The 23652-nt window shown below is 35.4% G+C and overlaps 1 protein-coding gene and 1 gene segment (V, D, J or C); one reads left to right on the forward strand and one right to left on the reverse strand.

The window, feature by feature from the left end:
* Stard3nl (STARD3 N-terminal like) overlaps positions 1-10112 on the forward strand; it is a 65926-nt gene extending 55814 nt beyond the window's left edge. The window contains exons 9-10 of one of the 3 annotated variants that reach the window (XR_009228332.1): positions 1806-2270; positions 9700-10112. The gene's annotated coding sequence lies outside the window, so the exon portion shown is untranslated. Of the gene's footprint in view, positions 1-1805 lie in introns of all 3 variants that reach the window. The other 2 variants (XR_009228333.1, XM_046460634.2) reach the window with 2 other exon arrangements.
* On the reverse strand, positions 5370-16292 carry LOC124103936 (T-cell receptor gamma chain C region C10.5-like). The segment is given in 7 exon segments: positions 5370-5935; positions 6714-6749; positions 7343-7390; positions 8979-9026; positions 11382-11711; positions 15494-15625; positions 15926-16292. Coding segments are annotated over 6 exon segments (684 nt in total).
* Between the last annotated feature and the right edge of the window lie 7360 nt (positions 16293-23652).

A 23652-nucleotide genomic window follows, 5' to 3' on the forward strand; every position in this document is an offset into this window, starting at 1 on the left:
TCTTCAGGACAGTGTCAGAATGGACAGAAGATGCAGTGTCTGAGAAATCCTGGCATCAGATTCCCAGTGCTCTGGGTAGATGAAGCACTTCCTTTGTCCCTAGATCACAGCAGGGAGAGCAGGTCCCATTTTAGTCTCACTATGTGAACTCAGATACCTCTTCCAACAAGCTGTAGACTTCTGAAACAGAGCAAAGTTGGTTGTGGTTTAACTGCCCTCAACTACTCTTCCAACACCTCAGCCACCTCTTGATACACAAACAAGTAGAGTCGGTTTGACTTTGAGCCTTTTCCCTGAATCAACCACATTTGACAGAGTATAGAAACAAAAGAAACCTGAGAAACTAAAAACAGCATCAGCCACACCAGCACCCATCCCCCACCCACTCTGTGTCCCCCACTACCAGAGCTCTCCCTTTCTGTACTGCTCAAATTCAGGGCTGCATGGGGGAGGAAAGGGTTTCAGGTTGGAAAACACAGAGGAGGCTGCTTAGTGCCCAGCCAGTTATGTCAGCCCACAAAGCTCTCAGTGATCTCAAAGATTCCTGCCTTTGTGTCTGCTTTCCCAGGGCAGGGAGGGTTCCCCATCTCTGAACAGGGGGAGGAGTATTTGGCTGAAGGAGTCATGGTCAAAGCAGGTACATCAAGGAATAGATCTTTTTGAGTCTGGTTACTCTTATTTTGTTTCATAATGGGAATCTCTGTTTATTTTCCAAAGAATGTGTCTCACAGAAAGTAAAGGTGATTGTAAATGAGCAAAACATTTCCAGTATTAAAAAATAAGACATTTTTTAAATTCAAACTTTTAAACTTTTCTAACTTTAAAAGGTTTCATTAATATAGAAAAATATACACTATTTTTAATCACCTACCATACATTTAATATTTGTATCATTTCCTACAGAAATGCAGACACACAGAGCAAACAAGTATCATATTTCTTAGTATTATTACTCAGTAGTAAAAATAATCAGAGGACCAGAACTTTGCAAAGTTACATAAATAGATGTTAAATGAAAAGATGTTTATCCTCACTCATAATGAGAAAGAAAACAGTAATTAAAACCTCAATGAGATTCTATTTTTCACCTGTCAGGTTAACAAAGTCCTGATGTTTGACAACATACTCACAAATTCATATACATGCAGATAGGCAAGCCATGTGGGGCTCTCTGGAGGGCAGGTTGGCAGTGCACACAATCAGATAGACATAAAACTGGTTATTCATAGTAGCAATAAATAAACCAAGGGCCTATAAGAGGAAACTGATGTTATGTAATTTATGTTCACCAGGGAAATACCTCTGGCTCTCTAAATATATATATACATAAAATGAGATCTCAAATTTATAAATGAAAAAGTGCAGAATAATATATACTATATGTAGGAAAGCATAATGGGAATATACACCCATATATATGTTTATATATATTCCTATTCACAGGAATTTAAAGTAACATATTTTGGGGTTTGCACCATGTGATTGTATTATATAATGATTTCAGTAAGTTTATCTTATTACAATATTATATTGTAATATCTAACATCCTGATTATTTTCCATTGCTTTTAAGGAATTTGCATTTGTGAAGACGTGTATTTGTCTTGTCATTTGACATCCTTGATTAATTTCTTATTGGACATATGTGTTAATTTTTGGCTAGGGTATGTAGTGCTATACATAAAATTATCCTTGCATATAATTTTAGCATATATATTTTGCTTCTTTTGATAACTGATGAATCAAATAGTGTAAACAATTTCCAGGTGAATCATGTTCCTTATATGGGTGCTGTGCTCTCTCTAGGATGATGACCATTTGTGGCTTGATCTGCGACAGCCATGTTGGAGTTCTGGAGTTGTTTTAAGTCACTTGCTGGTCTCAAACCAGGCTGTACTTTAGGATCACCGAACATTGTTTATAAGTTCCTATACCCGGCCTGTGATAAGCTGTATGTCTCAATGACTCTCAAGGGCTCCTAAGAAGACAGAGAGACCCGTAGGTAGAATGGACAGAGCAACAGATGTCCAGTAAGACTTGGAATCATGTGGACTCTGGGGCTTATTCAGTGTTCAACACGGGCATATTTAATACTGTGGCTTACTGGTTATCTCTGGGCATATTTAATTTTAGGGTTACAGTGTGATTAACCTGGGGCCTCTGAAATCTGGCTTGATGTAGTGAAATGGACATAATGTCTGTATGGTGGTGCAGTTGAGACATTGGAGAGAAGGTGGACCTCCCTGCAGAATTCTTGATGCTCACTACATGGTAGGTATTTCCTATTAATTCAAAGAAATCAAACAGCAAACATAGTCTAACAGAAGATAATGGAAATCATGCATTCAGTTATGTAAGTGTTCGTGGTTCATAAGAATGTTGAGTTTATAGCCTTTCAGGTGAATTATGTATCATCTTGCTTTTTATCAATTTATGTCTTAGTCCTCTAATTTTCTGGTTGGCAATTATATAGGACTTTGAGTAATAGAATGGAGAAATTCAGCTATTGTTAATTTGGCCCATTTGCCAGACAAAAAGACTTCAAACAATGAAGTCTATGAAGAAAATAATTCCAAATCATAGAAGAGAATACATAACAGGGGCCAGGTGCAGTGGCGCATGCCTGTGATCCCAGCAGCTCTGGAGGCTGATGCAGGATGACTGCAAGTTCAAAGCCAACCTCAGCAACTTAATGAGGTGCTAAGCAACTCAGTGAGGCCCTGTCTCTAAATAAAAAATACAAAAGGATTGGGAACGTGGCTCAGTGGTTAAGTGTCCCTGAGTTTATTCCTTGGTACAAAAAAAAAAAAAAAAAACCATAATAGGGGCAAGTCTTAAAGTTTTGAGAATTGTTGCCTGGAAAATTTCTCTTTTGTAAAATAATTAAGAACATATGAGGGGCTGGGGTTGTGACTCAGTGGTAGAGGGCTTGCCTAGCATGTGCAAGGCTCTGGGTTCAATCCTTGGCACCACATAAAAAAATAAATAAAGGTATTGTGTCCAACTACAACTAAAAAATAATTATTAAAAAAAGAACATATGAAGTTTTATTCATCATTTTTTTCTTATACTTGGGAAATGTATGGATTACTCTAGCCCTACAATGACTATTGAGACATGACTGTCTTCATTTGGAATTGTATAAACCTTTGCCTCAAGTTTTTTTTTCATCAAACACCTGTGGATGTAACCTGCTGTTCTAGTCTGTATTTCATCCAGCCATGTGCCATGGACTTGAATCATAGAAGGCCTATTGGTTAATGAGAGATCAGTGTGTAAAAGCCTTCTCAGCATGAAAAATTACGTGGCAGTTGGCTTCTAGCCCTTTAATAAAAATAATAGCACAGCATTCTGGAGAGGAAATACAGGAAGGTAATGAGGATACAGAATTTTCTAAAGGGTAACTTGAGGGCAGGGCTCCTGAAGCCAGGCTGCTTAGCTTCAAGTGCCAGCCTTTTTGATTATTCCCTCTATAGCTATGGGGAAGTTCCTCAGCCATTGCCACCTCAGTTACCCCTGTACATATCTCCTAGGCTGTTTGTGAGAATTAAATGAGGGGACATGTAGTTAATGTAGCACCTGGTACGTAGTAAGCATTATAAAGCAGTTGCTATTATTACTTCATTGAGATGTCAATCACTGAATTTGAAGCTGTAATCTTCAATTTTAATACATTCTTCTAAGGATGGATAAACGTAGTGTGAGAATAAACTATAATAATAATGTGCTATATATTTCACAGGGTAAAGAAAAATGATTTTCAATGTTTTTATGACTAAAAATGATACACGTACAAGGGGATAGATATGCTTATCCTTATTTGAACTTACACAATGTATACATGCATTAAACCATCACGTGTTTCCACAAATATGTACAAATTTTATGTGTCATTTTAAATAAAAGGAGCAAATGGTATAGCTAGTTAGAGTCATACTGAGCAGCCAGGGCTCTAACTGGCTATGAAATGTGATTTCTGGTCCAGGATTCCTTCCACCATGCCATGGGACTTCTCTATAAGGGGTAGTTGTGCTGTGGGGGAAAAGATTGGACCAAGAAGGTTGCATAACCTACCTCCTTCTTGGATTCCTTAGAATGTTCCTCAAGGTGATTGTGAGGACCTTAGGGCCCAGTAATTCTACTGAAGGAGCTAGGATATCACAATACTATCCATGTCCAGAGAGAACCGTTAAGGGTCCTCTTGTACATGAAGCTCAGCCTACTTCCCAACAAGAGGACACACACTCTCAAAAAGGAAGGCAGAGCTTCTTTCTATGGCTAGAGGACAAATTATCGTGATTACAGAGTAGGTCACAATTTTATCTAAAGAGGAAAGACAAATTGGAAATTAGTATGTATATGAAGAGAAAACAGATGTACTCACAAACCTTTAAGAAAATTCTCTGACTCATTGTAGGATGCCGTTAGTAAAGCAGGAATGCATGTGTTTGATTTTGTTTTGTTTCTCCAAATTGATAGTGGATAAAAGGAAGACATGATATTGGGGCAATTATACACACACACAAACTAGGTTCCACTGGACTTGACTTTAAATCAATACTATTACTTAAAAAACTAGTGACTTTATAGACTGTAGGCCATAATTGTGCCTACATTGAAGGACTCTTACAGGATTCATGGATTGGATTGCCTGGTGCACGGTAGTAGCTAAGTCCCTGCTCTATTCCACCCATCCTCTGCAGAAAATTGAGAACAGATCATCCTTGGTGCTTTGCTGGTATATAAATGCGTTATAAACTATTTCTGGAGTTCAGCACATACAAATGCTATGGATGACTTGCCTGAACCAAGCATTACTAACTCATGTAACCCATACAATTCTATAACACAGGGTTTTCTAACTTCATTTTATAGGAAGAAATTATGGCACATAGATTGCAAGTCTCTGAGGTCACCCAGACACTAAATTCCAGACCCAGGATTGAAACCCAAGCTATCTGGGTCCTTCATCCATATCCTCAACTCCTCTGTCTCACTGCCTCTTGTGGTTTAGTGCAGTATTTACATTGGTATTGTGAGGACCAGGAAACAGTGCTTGTGAAACCCTGGTACAGAGCTGGGCACACACAGTGCAAGTCTTGTTTTCCTATTTTCATGGGAATGTCTTAAACAAAATGAATGTCAATCTGTTACCTTTAAAAGAGCGGTAATATGACTCTCCATTTGGTTCTGACTCCTTTTGGAGCCAGTGCCCCTAGGAAAGCCCTAAAATTCCCATCTCAGGGATAGAAGTGAAAATTGGTGTTGGATCCTCGTTAATAACCATGGCTTGAAGTCAAGATTCAGTTGTCATGCTGCTTGTCACTTTGAACTTTCAATTTATTTCCATCAAATTAAAGTCCACATGGCCCAAAGTAGACTGTTGTGTTTATTATGAAAAATAAAGAACAGAATTCAAATAGCAAAGAAGGCAATTTCAGGATGTGTGGAATGGAAGGCTTTAAGGTGGTCTCTGGTTAAAGGGCACTAAGGGATGTGTCTAGAAGCTGTCCATTGGCCCCACGAAGGTTGAGATGATTGGGCTGGCTGGAGGGGCTGATAGGGACTAGAAACACAGGGACTAGGTGCCACTAAGTGCTACTCATTGTTACAGAGTGAAGATGCTCCATTTGCCCACTGGTTAGAGAAACCCTTACTGCAATAGTGACAGAATTATACAGGTGAGAACCCAAGGAGCTGTAACCCAGCAAGCAAACCTAGCCAGGTTCTCGGCAGACACTCTTCAGGACAATAAACCAAGAACACAACACAACTCCGTTGTGCCACCATTTGTTAGGTACTCTTCCCATTTCTACCGACAGCTGTTTTTCTTAGCAGACTGAAGGTGATGAAGGCCAAGTAGACCACACTCTTGAGGAGTAAGAGGAGGTAGGTCCAGTAGACAGAGGTGTTTGTGAGCTGCAGCTTTAGTGCATCTAAGAGAAGTCAGGTAATTAGTTTCACTTGTTCTTTTGACAAGATAGGACCCTTCATGGGGAAAGTTTCCACAGATGTTTATTTTTGGTGACCTACACTGAAGTGACACCACCCCCACCAAACCCCAAAGGTCAACATCTACCACTCCCACCCAAACCACCAAGAGCAAGGTTTAGCTTGTAAGTCAAGTTGATTACCAATATTTGCCTTACTTACTTAGAACCTTCCTAATATTTAAAAGTAAGAATCCATGTTTAATGGATGTGTCAATGGGGAACAAAAGTATGTGTGATAACTAGATTTTAGAATTTCTTTACCCCAACCTGTCTCTAAGTACAAATAATATATAATATTCATTAACCATTAATCGAATGACACAGAGTATGTTAAGAATTAATTTGCATGTAAAATTTTAGTCTTATTTAATCTGTATAGTAGCCTATACAAAATGGGAATAGAGTCTAGTCTGTGGTACTCCAAAGCCCATGAATCTTCCCACCCAAACATATATGTCCATGGTGTTTCAGAGTCTTGACTTTGGAATTTCTTGCTTTGTGACTCATTTATAGTTGTCTCATATGAAAACAAATTGTTTATTATGATAGTATAATGCCTAGGAAGTGATGGATTAAATAAATATCCACAGTCTTTTCTGCAATCCAGCCATTCTGATTTTTCTACCTTAAGTAAAGGAAGTTCAAAAGTTAGAATGATCAGGAGTGGGAGAAGCTATAGCATGAGATAAAGAAAAACACACACTAAAAATTAAGATTTTACCTTTTAAATAAGCTTCAGATTCAGTAGTATTGACAACTAGAAGAAATAAGAACAAGTAGAAGTCAATTATCATGTCCATTATTTGACTGTATGTACCTGGGTATGGGTAAACTTCAATGTCAACACTGGAGACAGTCAACCAAAAGTTAATATCTATGAGTGACCATTGCTGTGCCAAGCACTGTTAAATGTTCCACACTGTTTGCATCTCCAGTGACATAAGTGTGTTCAATCATGGACGGTAACCATTTTATGAATGAGGAATTAATTATAAATGGTGTAGCATCATCAGGTATCTTAATTATTCTTAGCATATAGCCTTTTCTCTCTCTTTTTTCCACTCTCTCTTTTTTTAACCATAGATTCAGCATTTCAGTGCAAGTCTTTCTAAAGACACAAGATAGGAATTTTTACATTCCTAATTCTCTGAATAAACCTAAGGCGAGAGCTGTATTTATCTATCATGACTCCTAGGAAATGATGGATTAATTAAAATGTCACTCCGTCTATTCTGACACATCTAATCATTCTGATTTCTCTAACTTACACGAGGGAAGTTCAAAAAGTAAGATGCTCAGGAGGAGGAATATTGTATAGCATGATACAAAGACAAACGTGCTAAAACCTACCACTTTCACATTTCAGATCAGCTTTTCTGGCATTAATAGTGGTGACAGCTAGAAGAAAAGAGAGCAAGATTGAGTCAAGTATTCTTGTCTATTATTTGAAAGTTTATGTATGTGTACACATACACGTATTTATATGCACGTAAATAAATATATACACACATCTCTGGAAGCATAGAAGACATAATCATTAAAACTGAGTCCCACAGTTCCAAAAATAGTCTGATTCCAGATAATTGAGCAGCTATCATATAATATTTTTCCACACACACAGATATTGAAATTCATGAAAGATTTTTTTTCCTTTTTTTATCATAACTGGATTATAATATCCAAGACTGATCTTCCTCCTTACTCAAAGCTCCTCACAAGTAGGCACAAATATGTCAGTGGGAAAATAAAAGAATTAGCTGCTTTTCAGGTTTCTGCTCACACTCCTAATACGATGTTACACTAAAATGAATCTGTCCAATCTTAGAGTCAATGACAGAATCATGCACTTTTGAAGGAGTCTCAATTAGAGAAATTTCCTCTGCTTAGTACTTTTCCAAATCATGCATATCCCCAATATTCCTGGTTCACGCACACGATTTCCTGAAGGTTTGGTGTTTGTAGGCATGACGATATCAATATTAATTAAAGTTCATATACATTGAGTGATCCCTGTTTGGTTGGCACTGTGTTAAATGCTTCACATGAATTATCTTGTTTAAATCCTCAGTCACACTTAAGTGAGTTGTATTGTGGCAGGGGCGGTTACTGCAGATTGAACTCAGGGTTGCTTTATCACTGAGCTCTATCCCTAGTCCTTCTAAAATTTTATTCTAAGTCAGGGTTTCACTAAGTTGTTGAAGTTGGTCTTGATTTTCAATCATCTTGCCTCAGCCTTACGAGTCACTAGGATTGCAAGCACACACTACTACACATGGCTGAGTTGCATTATTGATAGTCTCATGTCATGAATGAGGAAATAAAATTTGAAGGGTTTACATAACTAACCAAGAGTCCTATCAGTGAATTGCTGGGTAAATATCTGAAGATATCGAGGGGAATTTTTTTTTTTAAAAAATGTGGAAATTACTTTGCATATAAATACAGAGAAAATAATTTATACAGAAACAAACAATTCCACCACTCTGGACACTAAGAAAATCCCCTAGAATCTTGAGTATTCTTAGAAAATGCCTTTAAAAAAAATAGGTGCTGAGCATTTCAGTGCCATTCTCTCTGGAGATAGAAATATAGGCCCAATCACATTTTTAGTTCTCAGAATAAAACTCAGAGTAACAGTTGTATTTACCCACAGCTAGGAAACAAAACTAGAGTAATCTGCTATCACTCTTTCCCCAGTCATTACACATAGTAGACAAATGAATGAATGAAGTCCCTTTGTTGAAATGCTTCAGAGCCTATGGCTGTATCCTCTTATTTACAGTCATCTCATACCAGCGTCTGTAGTTTACTGTGTTGATATGATGCCAAGGAAACAAAGGACAACTTAAAGTGACACTCAGTCCATTTTGGAACAACCAGATATTCTGATTTCTCTGTCATAAGTGATGAAGTTCAGAAGTTAAGATGATCAGAGGAGGGAAAATGATATCGAATGAGGTGAAGGCAAACACACACTAAAACTCACCATTTGTAACTTTCAAATCGGCTTCTCTGGGATTCATAGTGGTGACAACTAAAAGCAATAAGAACAAATATCACTCAATTATTCATGCCCATTATTTTAAAGCATGTGAGTGTGTGTGTATATAGACAATGGTTGTTTTGGTTGGTTCTTTTTCTACTAGACATGTTCTTGTCTATATGAATATACTTAACACTCTGCAATATTATTGAACATTGACTTATTTTTTGTGTGTATTTTTAAAATGGAGTTGAGGTATAGGTCTTAGGGGTAAGTCTCTAGAAATAAAATATCAGTATGGTTATATTTGAATTGAAAATACCATTAAAAACTGACTGTAATGGATATAAACAGTGTATCTCTTAGGGGCTGCGGTTGTGACTCAGTGGTAGAGTGCTTATCTAGCATGTGTGAGGCACTTGGTTTAATCCTCACCACCATATAAAAATAACTAATAGAATAAAGGTATTGTGTCCATCTACAACAAAAAAATTGTTTTTGAAAAAAGTGTATCTCTTTCCTTGTGATATATTCACTAAAAGATAAATGAAAATCATTTTTACCATGAATCATTTGAGGTAAATAGAAGAAAGTACAGTTCCTAAGTAATAAAGTCTATGTGCTCTTTAAGTTCTCTCAAAGCTTATTGTAAACATGAAAATACCATTTTATCTCCCTTCAAAATAGTCACTTCATTAATTCATTTCCATGTGCTATTTTTCAGCTTTTACCAAACCAAACCAAACCAAACCAAAATAAAAAAGAACCTTCAAAAAGCAGCATTGGAAAAGATGACATTGACAAAAGCTCTCTCCTCAGCTCTGGAGCCAGAGAAGCCCATGAGAAACATTTGTTTTAGAAATCAGTGCCTAGTAAATTATTATTAAACTGGAACCTCTCTCCTACACGAGATTCATCACCATGTAACTTAATATTCTTTTTAATTTTCTCTGATCAATAGAACAATCTGAACCTAATTGGACACTTATGCACAGTGGTTAAGTTAACCTTGTGTTTGCATATTTGCCTCCCCTCTGTTTCTCAGCATGGAAAACAGAAAATTGGGGTTGGTTTTGTATTCTTGTTTAGTTGATTTTAGGAAAGGATGTAAGTACAATAAATATAGAAATATCTGAATCCATGCTCTATTTTTTTAAGAAAACATTTTTTTTTTTCCTAACAGCATTTCATTTGATCTTTGTCATAGCTCCAGGGAAAACCAGGCAACTGTTCAGACTTCAGTAGTGATTGCATAAAGTTAGGGTCCCAGCGACTGAAGGTTTACTTGGGAAACCGGGATGGACTATGGCAAAGCTCTTCACCCTGTTTGCCACGTGCCAGTTTCTCGCTGGCACAATAGGGGCTCGGAGCCACAGGGAAAATTACAAAGAGATTGCTTCCCATGCCCACTAGGCCTTTTGGACTGCTGTTTAACACTCAGGACTGTGAATATGTAGTGAGTCACTGGACCACTGCAAGGCCTCTGCACATTCAGGCTTCTGCCTATCTTTGTTGAATATGTACCTCAATGCACCCAAAGGATTCCTTTGGGACATCGTGCCTGAGTCCTATGTGGTCCTAAGTGACAGGGAAAAATGATTCTCTCTTGACTGCAATACATCCTACTGGCAGTACTAATTCTAGAATATTCATCCACATTCCAACTCAGGCCTGGCATATGTGAATAGAACAGGAAATGTTTATGTAGCTACATTTACCAATGGAAGGAGAAATTTGTCATGGAAAAATGGAGTATCTTCATACACGTTAGGCTCATTGAAGCATAAATTATGAAATTCTTTCTAACAGTGATATATAAAATAAAAATAAGAAATACTTAAAGCTAACATAGAACTTCAGTGGCTAAGATTATTCCAAATCTTTTGGTGGTGTTGGGCCATGCTCCTGCTCTTTTGTCTGAGCATAATTTTTTCAATTAAGAACTCATTGTAAGTTAACCTGTGCATAGCAAGATTGAAGTAGGCAACTTTACTTGCTTCATAGAACATTTCTGAAATATACATAATTGTTTTGATTTCTAAATCAGGTAAAATCATCAAAAGTAGAAACTTCTTTTTAATATTTTACAAGTATTGAGTTGCTAGATACTTTCATTGTCTTATTTCATATAGTCCACATAAAAATTATAAAACACATCCTATAGTTTTAATACTATAAATATTGAACTGAGGCTGAGAAAGCTGAAGTAAATTTTTCAGAGTTTTCTCCAAATTATGTACCATTTCATTTCTATGGGGAAAATCACAGGATATATATTCTGCCATTAAACGTTATTATATTTAAGAAAGATTTAGACTTGATTTCATTAATGCTTGGAAGGAAAGATGTGGTATTCCCTTTCAAATTTTTTTCTGGAAATTTATGTTTACATTTAAATGCACATACCTTTCCTTATTGCATGAAAGAGAATCTCTTGATCAACTCCTCTTTTATTATTCTCGTGTTTGACAATACACTTGTGCTCTTTATCCATTGACTCTCCAGTCACGGTTAGCCAGCTCATCTTCATGTATGTGTCCTTAGTCTTCATGGTATTTCCCTGATGGGATTCCAGAATCCTATAACCTCCATTTTCTTTCCAATATACCTTAATAACATCAGGGAAAAAGTTCTCCAGAAGACAAAGATATGTCCCAGCATTATGGAGATTTGTTTCAGCAACTGAAGGAAGAAAAATCGTGGGCTTGGGGTAAATGTCTGCATTAAAGATTTTATCTGTGGAGGAAATGGAAAACAGATTTTAAAAGGTAATTAGAGAGTTACAAACATTGCTTGATTTGGAATAACCTAACATATATCAATAGGAAGACAAGTTGCCATTGAATTAGTGTCCACCATGGCCTTTTATTCCCCATAGGTTGCAGGGAGCTTACCGTAGACCTTATTTTACAGATGTGCAAAAAGGTTCAAGAAGTTAAGTAACTAGCCCAAAGACACAGCTATGAAGTGGAAGATCTAGAAGGAAGCTTGACTTTTGTTCTTTTTTCCACATGCTAAGAGAGGTGTGACTTTTAATTGTTCCTGAAGGAGGCTTCCAACATTCTTGAACCCATTAACTTTTTGTTTACATCTCCTTAGTTTTCTCCTAGTAGAGTATGTGTTGTCAAGATGAATGAAGAGGAGCAGAAGACAACCAGACCTTTTTAATGATCTTTCTAGATGAGGCTCTGTGGTCCCTTCTAAAGTACTTCCCTTGTCCAACCTTTGTCACTTCTGCTCTCTGGACATGTAATTCACTGTCTCATGCTCTGCAACTCTGCAAACTAGTCTTCATTTAGCTAATTCTAGAATGCAGCCTATTTATCTTATTTCTCATAAAAATAAATGCCAGGAGGCAGCTTTTCATTTTTCTTTGTAACAACACGCTGTTACTTGTTTCAATAGGCCTCTACTTCCATGTGTACCTGTAATCTGTCAGGTTGGTCTCTTGGCTTCAAATGCAGATGCATACCTACTTGTGAAGCTCCTGAAGTTTCTAACTTTATTTAACATTTTGCTTTAACATCTGTCCTACTATAGGATTTTGGGTTGGGCAGTATTTAAAGCCACACCTCCAAATTATTCAGTGTTTTGAATTTAGACAGAAAATATCAACATTTCCTCAGCAAACTGTTTAAAATTTGTATTGATTATTTTCAGAAATGTTCTTGTATTAATTTTACCAAACAATGTGCTTATCAATAGAAAATGTTCATCAAAAACATTTTATTTGGGAATATCATTTGAAGTTCAAGTGTCACTAAGATACACCAAGGGTGTATTTTTTGTACTTATTTCATTAGGGTGAGGGAATATACCTATCAGTATATTTGTGTTTGACTCTCACAAAATTTGCATTAGCGCAGTCTCCTACATCTCTCCTTTGGAATTCAATCTGTCTCTTCATCTTAACCTACTAAATAAAACGTATATGTAGTTGATGTAATGTTAAAAGTTATAGTTCCAAGAGTTTCTTGCAGACATAATGTAAAAATATACAACAAATTGTGATTTATTTACAACCCCATACCTTGCGTATCTTGAATGTTAACTGGTTTTACATTTATTTTTAACACAATTCATTGTTATAAATGATGGAATTATTTCAATTTGATTGCAAGTTGAAACTCAGATGCCTTACAAATATTCTCTTAGGACTAATTTGAATTTAGTATAATAATTCAACAGGTGATTTATTAAGGAAAAAAATCAGATTTCACGCTTGAGAAGAAAAGAACAAAAGTTTTTGATGATTTCTGTCTGGGTAGTAGCAAAGTTCCTAACTTGTATACAAAATCAGTAAGCATATAATGTTAATATTCCTGACGTGTTATAAATGTATTAGGGGCATAATGTGTTTATTTTAATTTTTTGCATCTTTCTTTTAGTGTAAATAGTAAGCATACTGCATATTTATCCAACTGTATACTTTATTTGTAGTTTCAAAGGTATGTTATAAAAGGTGATTAATTTTTCAATTGTAAATTTTGTAATTTTAGTAAAATAATGTATTAATAAATCTAATTTTCATCTTAGAAGCTGTGTTTCTTGATGGAATGTTTCTGATTCATTATAATAAAGCAATTAAAAATCAAATGATGAATTGGAAAAATTCCTGTACAATACCCCATCTGTATTACCTGTTGTATCTTTTCCTTAGGTAGTTTAAGTTTCATACTTTTGAGTACAGAATGTGTCTTGAACTGCCTCAAGGTAATAATGAACTAAGTATTACAAAGTATACTTGATTATATAGAGTTAGAACTTATATTCTGAATGCTACATGGTTTTGAAAGCATTACTTTAAAAATTATATATTAAGATTTTTTTGGAGTATGGGTACCAGGGATTGAACTTGGGGGCACTCAAGCAGTGAGCCATATCCACAGCCCAATTTTTTGTGTTTTATTTAGAGACAGGGTTTTACTAAGTTGCTTAGCACCACACTTTTGCTGAGGCTGGCTTTGAACTAATGAGCCTCCTGTCTCAGCTTTCCAAGCCAGTGAGATTATAGATGTATACCACTGCCCCCCGGCAAGATATTTATCATGATCAAAATTTTTATAATATGGCAAATTGTAGCCACTCTGTTTTATTTGAGTAATAAATAAAATGGCTATCAATACATCTTATTTAAATAAATAAATGAAGCTGTTTGATTAATTTATGTATGTTCATTTGCCTCATAAAGGAGTGCATTTTGAATTAAATACCTAAGCTTGTATTTTAAGATGCACTCACAAATTTCATATAAATTTGCCAAATATCAACTGCTTGTTTATTAAAAGTATTTTCCAAATCTACATATGAGAACTTATTTAAAGGTTGTCTATTTTTCCTTGATCAAATAACACTACCTACTTCATATTTAAATATTTATTTCAGATTTATGACAATTTTCCAACTATATTTCAATGATTTATAGTGTTCCTATTTTCTGTATGAATCCAAAGTTCTTTTCTGATAAATATTGGTGGGATAATAATAATATTATTATTGTTTGTCTAAAATTTTGGGACCATTTATATTGATGTTAGAGATGTTACTAATTAAGATAAAGAAATAAGATTCAAAGTATGTAAAATCATTTTTTAAAAATGCACATTTTGGGCTGGGATTGTGGCTCAGGGTAGTGTCCTTGACTGGCATATGTGAGGCACTGGGTTCGATTCTCAGCACTGCATATAAATAAATAAAATAAAGATCTATCAATAACTAAAAATTTTAAATCTTTTTAAAACATGCTCATTTCAGTTATTCTTATTATTCTTGCCAAGTGATGGAAAATTCAGATTCAATTTTTTATGAGTGAATGTTAAGGTAAACTACATTTGAGCCATTAGAAATATTGCTGAATCTTCTGGAAAATTTCTGCTCTGTAGTAAGTGTTATTATTTGAAAGCAACACTCTGTAGTGAAGATGATTCTCTCTTTACATTTAAGTTGGAAGAAAAGTAATGGGGCTTCTATTTTGTATTGAATACTGTGCCAATAATTTTATTCACATTATCTCATTTGATTATCACATAACTTTGCTAGGTTCATATTATTATCCCATCTTATGAATCCGGAAATTAACGCCAAAGAATAATTGTCCAAATTTACTAAACTGTAAGCAAGGGAGCTGGAGGTTCAAGTCTGCTTGCCTTCAAAGCTCAGACTTCCAGAACACATTTCACTGAGAATAGGGAATGTGTGCCCTCCATTGAGTCTATCACCATCGTATCTACAAGAAGGAACTTTGTCCCAGTGTCAAACACTTTCATATCATTATACAGTTTTATATGAGCACTTTGTAGAAGTTCACATATACACAAAGCCAAATGCTGTTTTTACATTATCTGCACAATGTTGTCTCTTTTCCTTTAGTATGGCATTTGGTTAAAATCTCTCCTAAGATTGATACATCGATTTCCCCTCACATACCTCTTTTTTCTAAACATTCTTACTATTTTTCCAAGAGGATCATTTCTTGCCTTCCTTCTATCTCCTTGGAAATGGACTCTTAGGATACTCACCTGTGACAACAAGTTTGGTTCCACTACCGAAGACTTTCTCAAAGTTGTTCCACAGTGACATAACCCTCATCAAAAACATTAGATGAATTTGGCGTCTCTGAGTTCTTCAAATTCTAGTGGCAACATGATGGCCTAGAATTTTTAAGAGAATAGGGTTCTGGTTCTGGTTAATTTCACTCAGCAAGTTCTATGGCTAAGCAAATCAACTAACTTTAAGGGTTTTCATGTTACGTTTATCTTAAAACGATGACAGTGGTGTCAGTCAATTTAAACCAGAAATAAAGTGAGTCTAAAATCAACAATTTGATTAAAATATTATAGAAAAACAGCAGATTGTTATCATCATTATCATTGTTATAATTAGAAACTTGCTGCTACGTCTATGGGCTTCAACATGACAATTAATTTCACAGGACTAAGCTTTGGCCTTACCCATCAAAGTTGGGGATTGCAATTAGATCCATGGTGATTAAGGAGGGAGAGTTGTTCCTCTGTCTTCTGTTCAAATATGTCAGGAATTCTCAAAGCCATCATTATAGGAAATGTTCCTTTTACACTAGCAAGCTTTATCAGGCTCTTATCTGTCTTATCCTCTCCTTTTCAGCAAACAAAGGGAGCCCCAGCTCAAACCAGCAGGTGCAGTTGGTGAGTGGAAACACTTCACTTCTGCTGTCCAAAATAATAGCTCTTTTCCCAACCAGCAGCCCCACACGTGTGAATTCTAAGCTTTGTCTAGAATGTTCAGCCTCAACTTTTTTTGATCATTTCCTGCCAAAGTATACGTTACAACTGCTGGCTTGGGCTGTTGAGGCAGAATGACCAGAGAAATGACAAGAAGCCTGGTCCTCAAAGCCATCTTAGGTCACTGTGTGCTATCTGCCTGACCTATGTGCTGAGAGACCCTATGTGTGCATCACATGAAATGTCATGAGACCCACAGCACCAATGCAGGGCTGGGATGCAATGAGCTTAATGATCCTTCCCTCAGTTCCCCAAGTGGAGGTTGAAAGTGATGTCCTCACTACATGTCACTTCCTTCGGAAAGGGCTTGCCCATTGCAATTCTTTTCTAATTTTATAATGGGAAAAAGCATCATATTTAAAAATTAGGTGTGCTACTTTTATCAGTTATTAAAAAGCATATATTCCACTACACTTTTCTTCTACTTTGACCATAAAGTCTCTGTGCTTGTTGCTAGATAATCACAGGACTTTTTTCTTATCCTTAGTGCTTTTGACCTATTTTTATTGAATGATCTGACTCTACTTGTGTATTTTATTTTAGATTTTCTCAAATAGATATTGGTAATAGATTGTTTTAATATATGATCCCTGATTTGTGTATATAGCATGTTTCTCTTTTGTTCCCAGGGTTTTCAAGATTTGTAAAGTCTAGCTCAAATAAGGCACAAAGGATGGAGAACAGGTTTGCAAATCCTGGCTCTGTTACAGAGATGCCGACATGCTAAATTTAAATATTCTGAAGGTGCTGGAACACAATATGAAACTTTCTTTTCCCAAATTATTCCTTTACAGTGGTTGCCTTTTGGTTAGAAAGGGGAATAAGTCAGGCTATAATAGGGTACTGTCTTTGTACCTTTAGGAAGAGGTACCCTTCAAGGACAAAATATGAGCCTACAATGAACCTCAGTTGATGCTATTTTTGGAGATAGCACTGGTAACAGGAAAAGAAAAAGTAAAAAAAAAAATTAACATGAATTTGGCAATTATTACTTGGGACTAAGATCTCTGCAGTTTATACTGCTTCACACCTTTATAGAATAATATGAATGGAAAAAATGCTTTCCTTTTGCTTTGTGAGGTGATAATACCCAGTGATATCATTCAGGGGTTCAGGGGTTTCAAATGGACACTCACACATGAGTTGATTTAGAACTCTCCTGAGTGATAGTTTTTTTTTTGTTGTTGTTGTTGTGGTTTTTGGTATTGGGGATTGAACACAGGAATCCTTAACCATAGAGCTACATTCCCAGTCATTTTTGTTAAAAGTTCATATTTTGAGACAAGTTCTCACTAAGTTGTTTAGGGCCCCATGGATAAATTGCTGAGGTTTAGGAACTTCTGATCCTCCTGCCTCAGGTCCCCCAAATCCTTGGGGTTATAGGCATGTACCACCATGTCTGGCGTGATAGATTTTTTCAATACAGATTAAGCCTGAACAAAATTTTTAACAAAATGTAAGAGTACAAAAAGCAATATTTCTCACCAGCATGGTAGAGCTTGTCTGTAAACCCAGTGACTTGGGAGGCTGAAGCAGAGTATCGTGAGTTCAAAGCCCACCTCAGCAATTCAAGAGGCCCTAAGCAACTTAGTGAGACCCTGTCTCTAATTAAAAAAAAAAAAAATTAAAAAGAGCTGGGGATGTGACTCAGTGGCTAAACACCCCTGGGTTCAATTCCTGGTACCAAAAATCAAATAGATATATATGCAATATTTCTTAACCTCTATTTTTATCAATGTGTACTTTGTACACATAAATCAATTAGGAAAGTAAATTTTATAAGTAGAAATCTGTTTATGTTTTCAAGTTGTGGGTGGAAACAAACTTTTTAAAACACCATAGATAGCTACTGAAAAAAGAGGGAGCACCTTGTATTCAGTTAGATAATATATGAGATTTGAGATCATACATATTCCACTCTAATCACTTTTAGAAGTGGTACATTTAGTCTTGTATATAAAAAGCATTTGTTCTAAAGTGAACAATAGATTAGATGGTGGATAATACATTTATTATTATTCCTGAGTTTATATAGCCCTCCTTTCCTGGGTTTGAATCATAAATAATCAATATGGCATCATCTGCCACCTGCCAGTCATTGGAATAGATAATTTCTATATTTAATTTCAGTGAAACTTTATAATATCCACCTAAGGTAGATCTCATTATCTTCTTTATACAGATCAACTAGAATGAAAAATTTCAAAATTTGCTCAGTTACTGAATAATTTTAAGTACATATCAGAAGAATGGTCATGAAGTAACATGGAGTATATAAACAGATACATTATTGTGTAACTAGTATGTTTCTAATTTCGTAAAATAAAAATGAAATTTGCACAGATAAAACTCTTAGGTGAAACTATAATGAAAGGATAATGACTATGAGTGACAATATACATTTTAAGTTTTTGTTTATTTTATGTATTTTATAATTTTTCTATAATTAGTTAAGAATTTTAATCAGGTATTGACTGTTTAACCAAATTTTACTTGCTGAAGGATGGGTACATAGAAAGTGGTAGTTCCAGAAGTCATATTCTAGAATTGAAGTTGTGTCTTTCCTTGTACTGAAAATCCTTCTCAGAGAACTTATTTATTTAATTCCATTGCTACAATTCACATTGGGTCCATTGGAAAAAAGAGGACCAGAAAATAGTTTTCAAATTATTTATTTCTTCAAATAGTATAAATCACTAAGGAAATAATTTTTTTCATGTTTTCAATGTTTTATCAACTTTATGAAAAATCTCTGAAAACTTCCATCTCAGTGGAACCAATAAGCAAGGATCATCCTTTTGAAATTTTCTACCTCATTCAGGCAAAACTGAATTTTTAAGTCTAATGAGGGATTGAAAAAAAACTTGTTGAACTGAATTTAAAAAACAAGAACGAAGGCAAAATATACCTTATATCATTTTTTAATATGGCCATATGTGACAAAACAAATTTGTTTTCAGTACAAGAAATGGGACCCATGGGCACTCTATCACTGAGCCCAGTCCCTTTTATTACTTTTTTATTTTGAGAAAGGATAAACCATTACATTGTCTAGGCTGGCCTCAAAACTTTTAATCATCCTGCCTCAGCCTCCTGAATAAAGTGGCTGGGATAACAAAGGCAGGTGCTACCTTAACATTTATTATTACTGATCCTGTGGCCAAATCACCAAATATTTCATCTTTCCATAACCTAATGACCACTTTAGCAGATGTTAACCCCACTGGGTACTTTAAGAATCAAATAAATCAAATTTCTAGTCTAAACAGGCTTAGAAACTTTTCAACAAAGAAATAACACAGGCACCTAATACCTCCCTCCACCAGGGATCCATGGCTACTCCAAATTCCAGGTTAACATCTCCCATCAGAGTGCCTCTTAGAACTTGGACCAAGTCACCTGACCTCTTAGGAGATCCCACTACGATGAATAACTAAACCAGGAGCAATTCCAAAATCTCTGAGTCAGCCTAGGATCTGGAGCCTGTAACACTTGTATTCTTGCTTCCCCTCCCTATCTAACCCTGCAGAATTGAAGAAAAAAGAAAAAAATAAATGACCTGTAATGATGAGCTTTGTTCCAGGACCAAACACTTGGATTATTCTGCCATTTATTAACTAGCTATTTTAATAAGTCTTTATAAAAAAAAATCTCCTTTTGCATTTACTTTAAAATTTCAGCAATATTTTTCAATATTTATATAAAAACATAAAAGGTAAGTTTGCTGACATTAAACAAAGGCAAAGCTCAAACAAAATCACATTAGAATGTGCAATCAGGAATTTAAGGCCCAAGCACACTGTGCCTGGGCAGCTTGGGTTTTGGTTGTCCTTCCCTATCACATATGTGGGAAACTCTGATTTGATAATTTTTTGTAACTTTGCCAGAAGCATTTAAATCTCCTCCCTTATTAAAGGGTCTCCATGTATAAAATGTTTCTTGGCCTACAATGTAATTTATATTATTTAAAATTTCTTCAATTTCAGAAAGAACCAGTAATAGAAATCATATATTTGAGCATTTAATAAATATATATTCAATGTGATTCATAGGTATTTTGCAATTCATATGTATGAATGGGTAGACATCTGGTTTGATAATAAAGTAACTTCTGTTTAGAACCCAATTCCCCTTAATAGGGACTTTGATGAATTATGAGAATGTGAATGCTTACTGATGATCCCTTAAGCACTTCATTGATGACTGACTGCTCTCTTTGACTTGAAAATACCACTTCAGCTCCAGAGCATTGAAACTGCTCATCAAAGGCCCCCAGCCAGTGGCTATTCTTGCAGAAGTCCCATTATGAGTGTTGTAACTAAGAATATAATTCAGCACAGCTGCTATAGTTTTTTTTTTAAACCAGCTTCAATATTTCTGACACACTTGATGCCAATACATAAATAAAATTGAGGGTAATAGTATCAAAATGACTTGCCATTTTATAGAAAGAAGTACACTAAGATTCATGTCTTGAATATTTAGTAAATTTATATTCATTATGACTTCCATGATCTCTGTTGGAGAAAAAGAGAGTAATTTCAGTACCATGATTAAAACAAGCATTGTGTTCTTGCATGAGTAATATTACAAACTGTTACTAAACTGTACATTAAAAAGTCCCTGTAAAAATTCGAGCTACAAGAAGAGGAAATATTCTTATTATTAAAACATGACTTAATGTTTGTAATATTATAAAATGATTCATTCCAAGTGTTTTGGAATAGACAAGTGTCCCCTGAATCCCAGACCTTGAAACAGTTACTAGTCCTGTGACTAGGAAGTAACTGCGTTTCTCTAAGCCTTACTGTTTTCATCTGTAGAAAGGAAATGAGAGGTTTACTTATATAGAGCTGTTGAGTGATGAAAGAGAGCACTAAAACTCTAGCATGTTTTCTGCCCTCCCAAAAATTACCTAGAATTTTTCTCTTTAATGATATAATATTGTGCCATTTCATCAAGTTATTCCTCCAAACACAACACTTATTGAATATCACTCATCCAATATATCTAGGACCAAAAGTGTCTCAGAGCTTGGATTTTTACAGTTTCTGATGTATGCATTCTAAATGTGGATGTAATAATCAATAAGTACCACATAAATTGAAATAGGAAAAGAGCCCATGAACCCAGTACATCCTATATCTATGGAAGTCACAAATGAATAAATGCACCGGGGTCCAATCAAGGCAAAATCTAGAACACAAATTCATGGGCCTGGAATATTTTAATTGCTGAGAATGTATGTTATCTACCATTTTATCTCCAGCATCTTACATCAAAACCATCTTCAATAAATATGTGTAGAGAGAATGAATGAGCAAATGAAGATGGAAAAACCACAAAGAGTCATTTCATACACCTCAGTTGCAATGGTTTGTGCAAAATGCAAATTCCTGTGAATGAGGCCATCTATCTACAGGCAATTTAACAAGTCACAGTAGCATATTTTTTCTAAGGAATTAAAAAATATAAAGTGTGGTTTATTAATGTTCTATAATAATTTCCAATAAAAATTGATTTTTGCGGAGTTGTTAGGGACAAGATTAAAACCAAGGATATATTTGGAGCAAGTTGTATTCCATGCTTGTATAATTATGTCAAAATGAACCCTAATATTACATATAACTAAAATGAACTAATAAGAAAACCAAGGAAATAGACTTTGCAGGTAATCTGGAGAACAGAACACTATATCAATCTGATCTGAAAATATAAACATAGCAAGTAATAAATAAATGATAAATGTGGCATTTTTGAAAATGGAGAACTTGGTTCACACAAGAGAACCCTCACACAAAAGTTTTATCAAAAAATATCTTACACCAATAATTTACACCAAAGGTCTACAGAAATGGTCCTCAAAACATTAAAGGCTAGAGTCTTAGGTTTTTGTGTGTATGTGTGTTATGAATGTACAGTTACAACCTCCTTTCTCATGGGGAAGACCATTCCATGTGCAAAGCAGTTTTGTTTCTATATCCAACAGCCCAGACCTGCAGAACAACTGTTCATGTTCTGAGAATAAGAATGTGGCAGGCTCAGATAAGACTGAAAGGACATTATTTTTTTTTCTAACAAGTGAGTATCCATTTTAGATTGGTAAGAAAAACATTTAAAAAGTTACTTACCAAGAGGAATTACTATGAGCTTATTTCCTTCTGCATGTATCTGGATGCAGTCTGCACCATCACACTGGTCAAAACATCTTCAAAAATCTCAGCTTCCTACCAAGCTTCATGACCTGACCAACAGTTTAGCAACCTTCCCTTGGCAAGTTGATCTTCCAGCTTCCTTTGGAAGGCCTCAGATATAGGTTTTGTGGCATCAGGTTATTTGCAAGTTTTCTCATAAACTGATCTTATATATTCTTTGTTTTCCATTGAGATTACATTACAGGAAAGTAACAAAGAAAAATAGATAGGGTAAGAGAAAGAGAAGAAGAAAACTGAGCCAACATGACAACCAAGTAGTTTTCTAAATTACCAAGAAAGTAAAAAAGTAAAAGTTTCTGAGAATTTTTTTTTTAATTTCCAGGTGTTCAGTTGTGTTAAAGCTGCTCAGTACTTTCATCAAAGGAAAGAGCCAAAAAAAAAAAAAAAAAGGAAAGGGCTTTCTGTTCTCAAAACACCAAGGCCTCTTTGTCTGTTAGTGATTTGGGAATAGATTTTTCAAGAGAGAAAGCTGTTTAGTAACTGAAAATGCAAGTGTGCCAACATACTTGAGAACTGTGAACCCAGGTCTCTATTTTCAAAAAGCTAACTGCTCAGAGCTTCCATTAAAGAAATTTGTCTTCTGTTCTCACAAATGTCAAGGCCTCTCAGCAATTTTGGAAATATATTTTTGAAAGGAGGAAGCTCTTTAATAACAGAAAATGCAAATGTGCCGACACATTTGAGAGCTGTGAACCAAGTTCTCCATTTTCAAAAATGCCACATTTATCATTTGACATCATGGTTCCTTCCTGGGACAATGCCAAGTGAAAAAAAGTTCTGTGATGACTTATTATTTTTTCCTAGAATAAGAGAATAATGTTGGGCTGAAGATGTAACTTTTAGTAGTACAGTTCTTGCCTAGCATACATGAGGCCCTGAGTTCAATGCTCAGCCTCTCTACCCTAAAAAGGGGTGGGGGGATGTCAGAAAATAAAATTGAAGAATTCTATCTCCCATGAAATTACAGATTGCTCATTTTAACTGGAATGTGGACAAAATTTCAGTTCTCTGATAAGGTGAAAGAAGAGAGTTTTTAGACATTTCTGCACTTTTATGTAACTTGTTTCAGAACAGGAGAAAAAAATTGCAAGAATGAAACAAATCCTTTCCTAGGTAGAGGTGAGCTATCCAGCTGCAAGGACTAAGGAGGAAAGTCTGTGATGGCCCCCATATCCACTCCAGGTCCACCTATCCTGGCCTAAG

The sequence above is a fragment of the Marmota monax genome, unplaced genomic scaffold (assembly GCF_021218885.2).
Source record: "Marmota monax isolate L192 unplaced genomic scaffold, Marmota_monax_Labrador192_F-V1.1 WCK01_AAM20220418_F8-fsc00107, whole genome shotgun sequence".
Taxonomy (NCBI): domain Eukaryota; kingdom Metazoa; phylum Chordata; class Mammalia; order Rodentia; family Sciuridae; genus Marmota; species Marmota monax.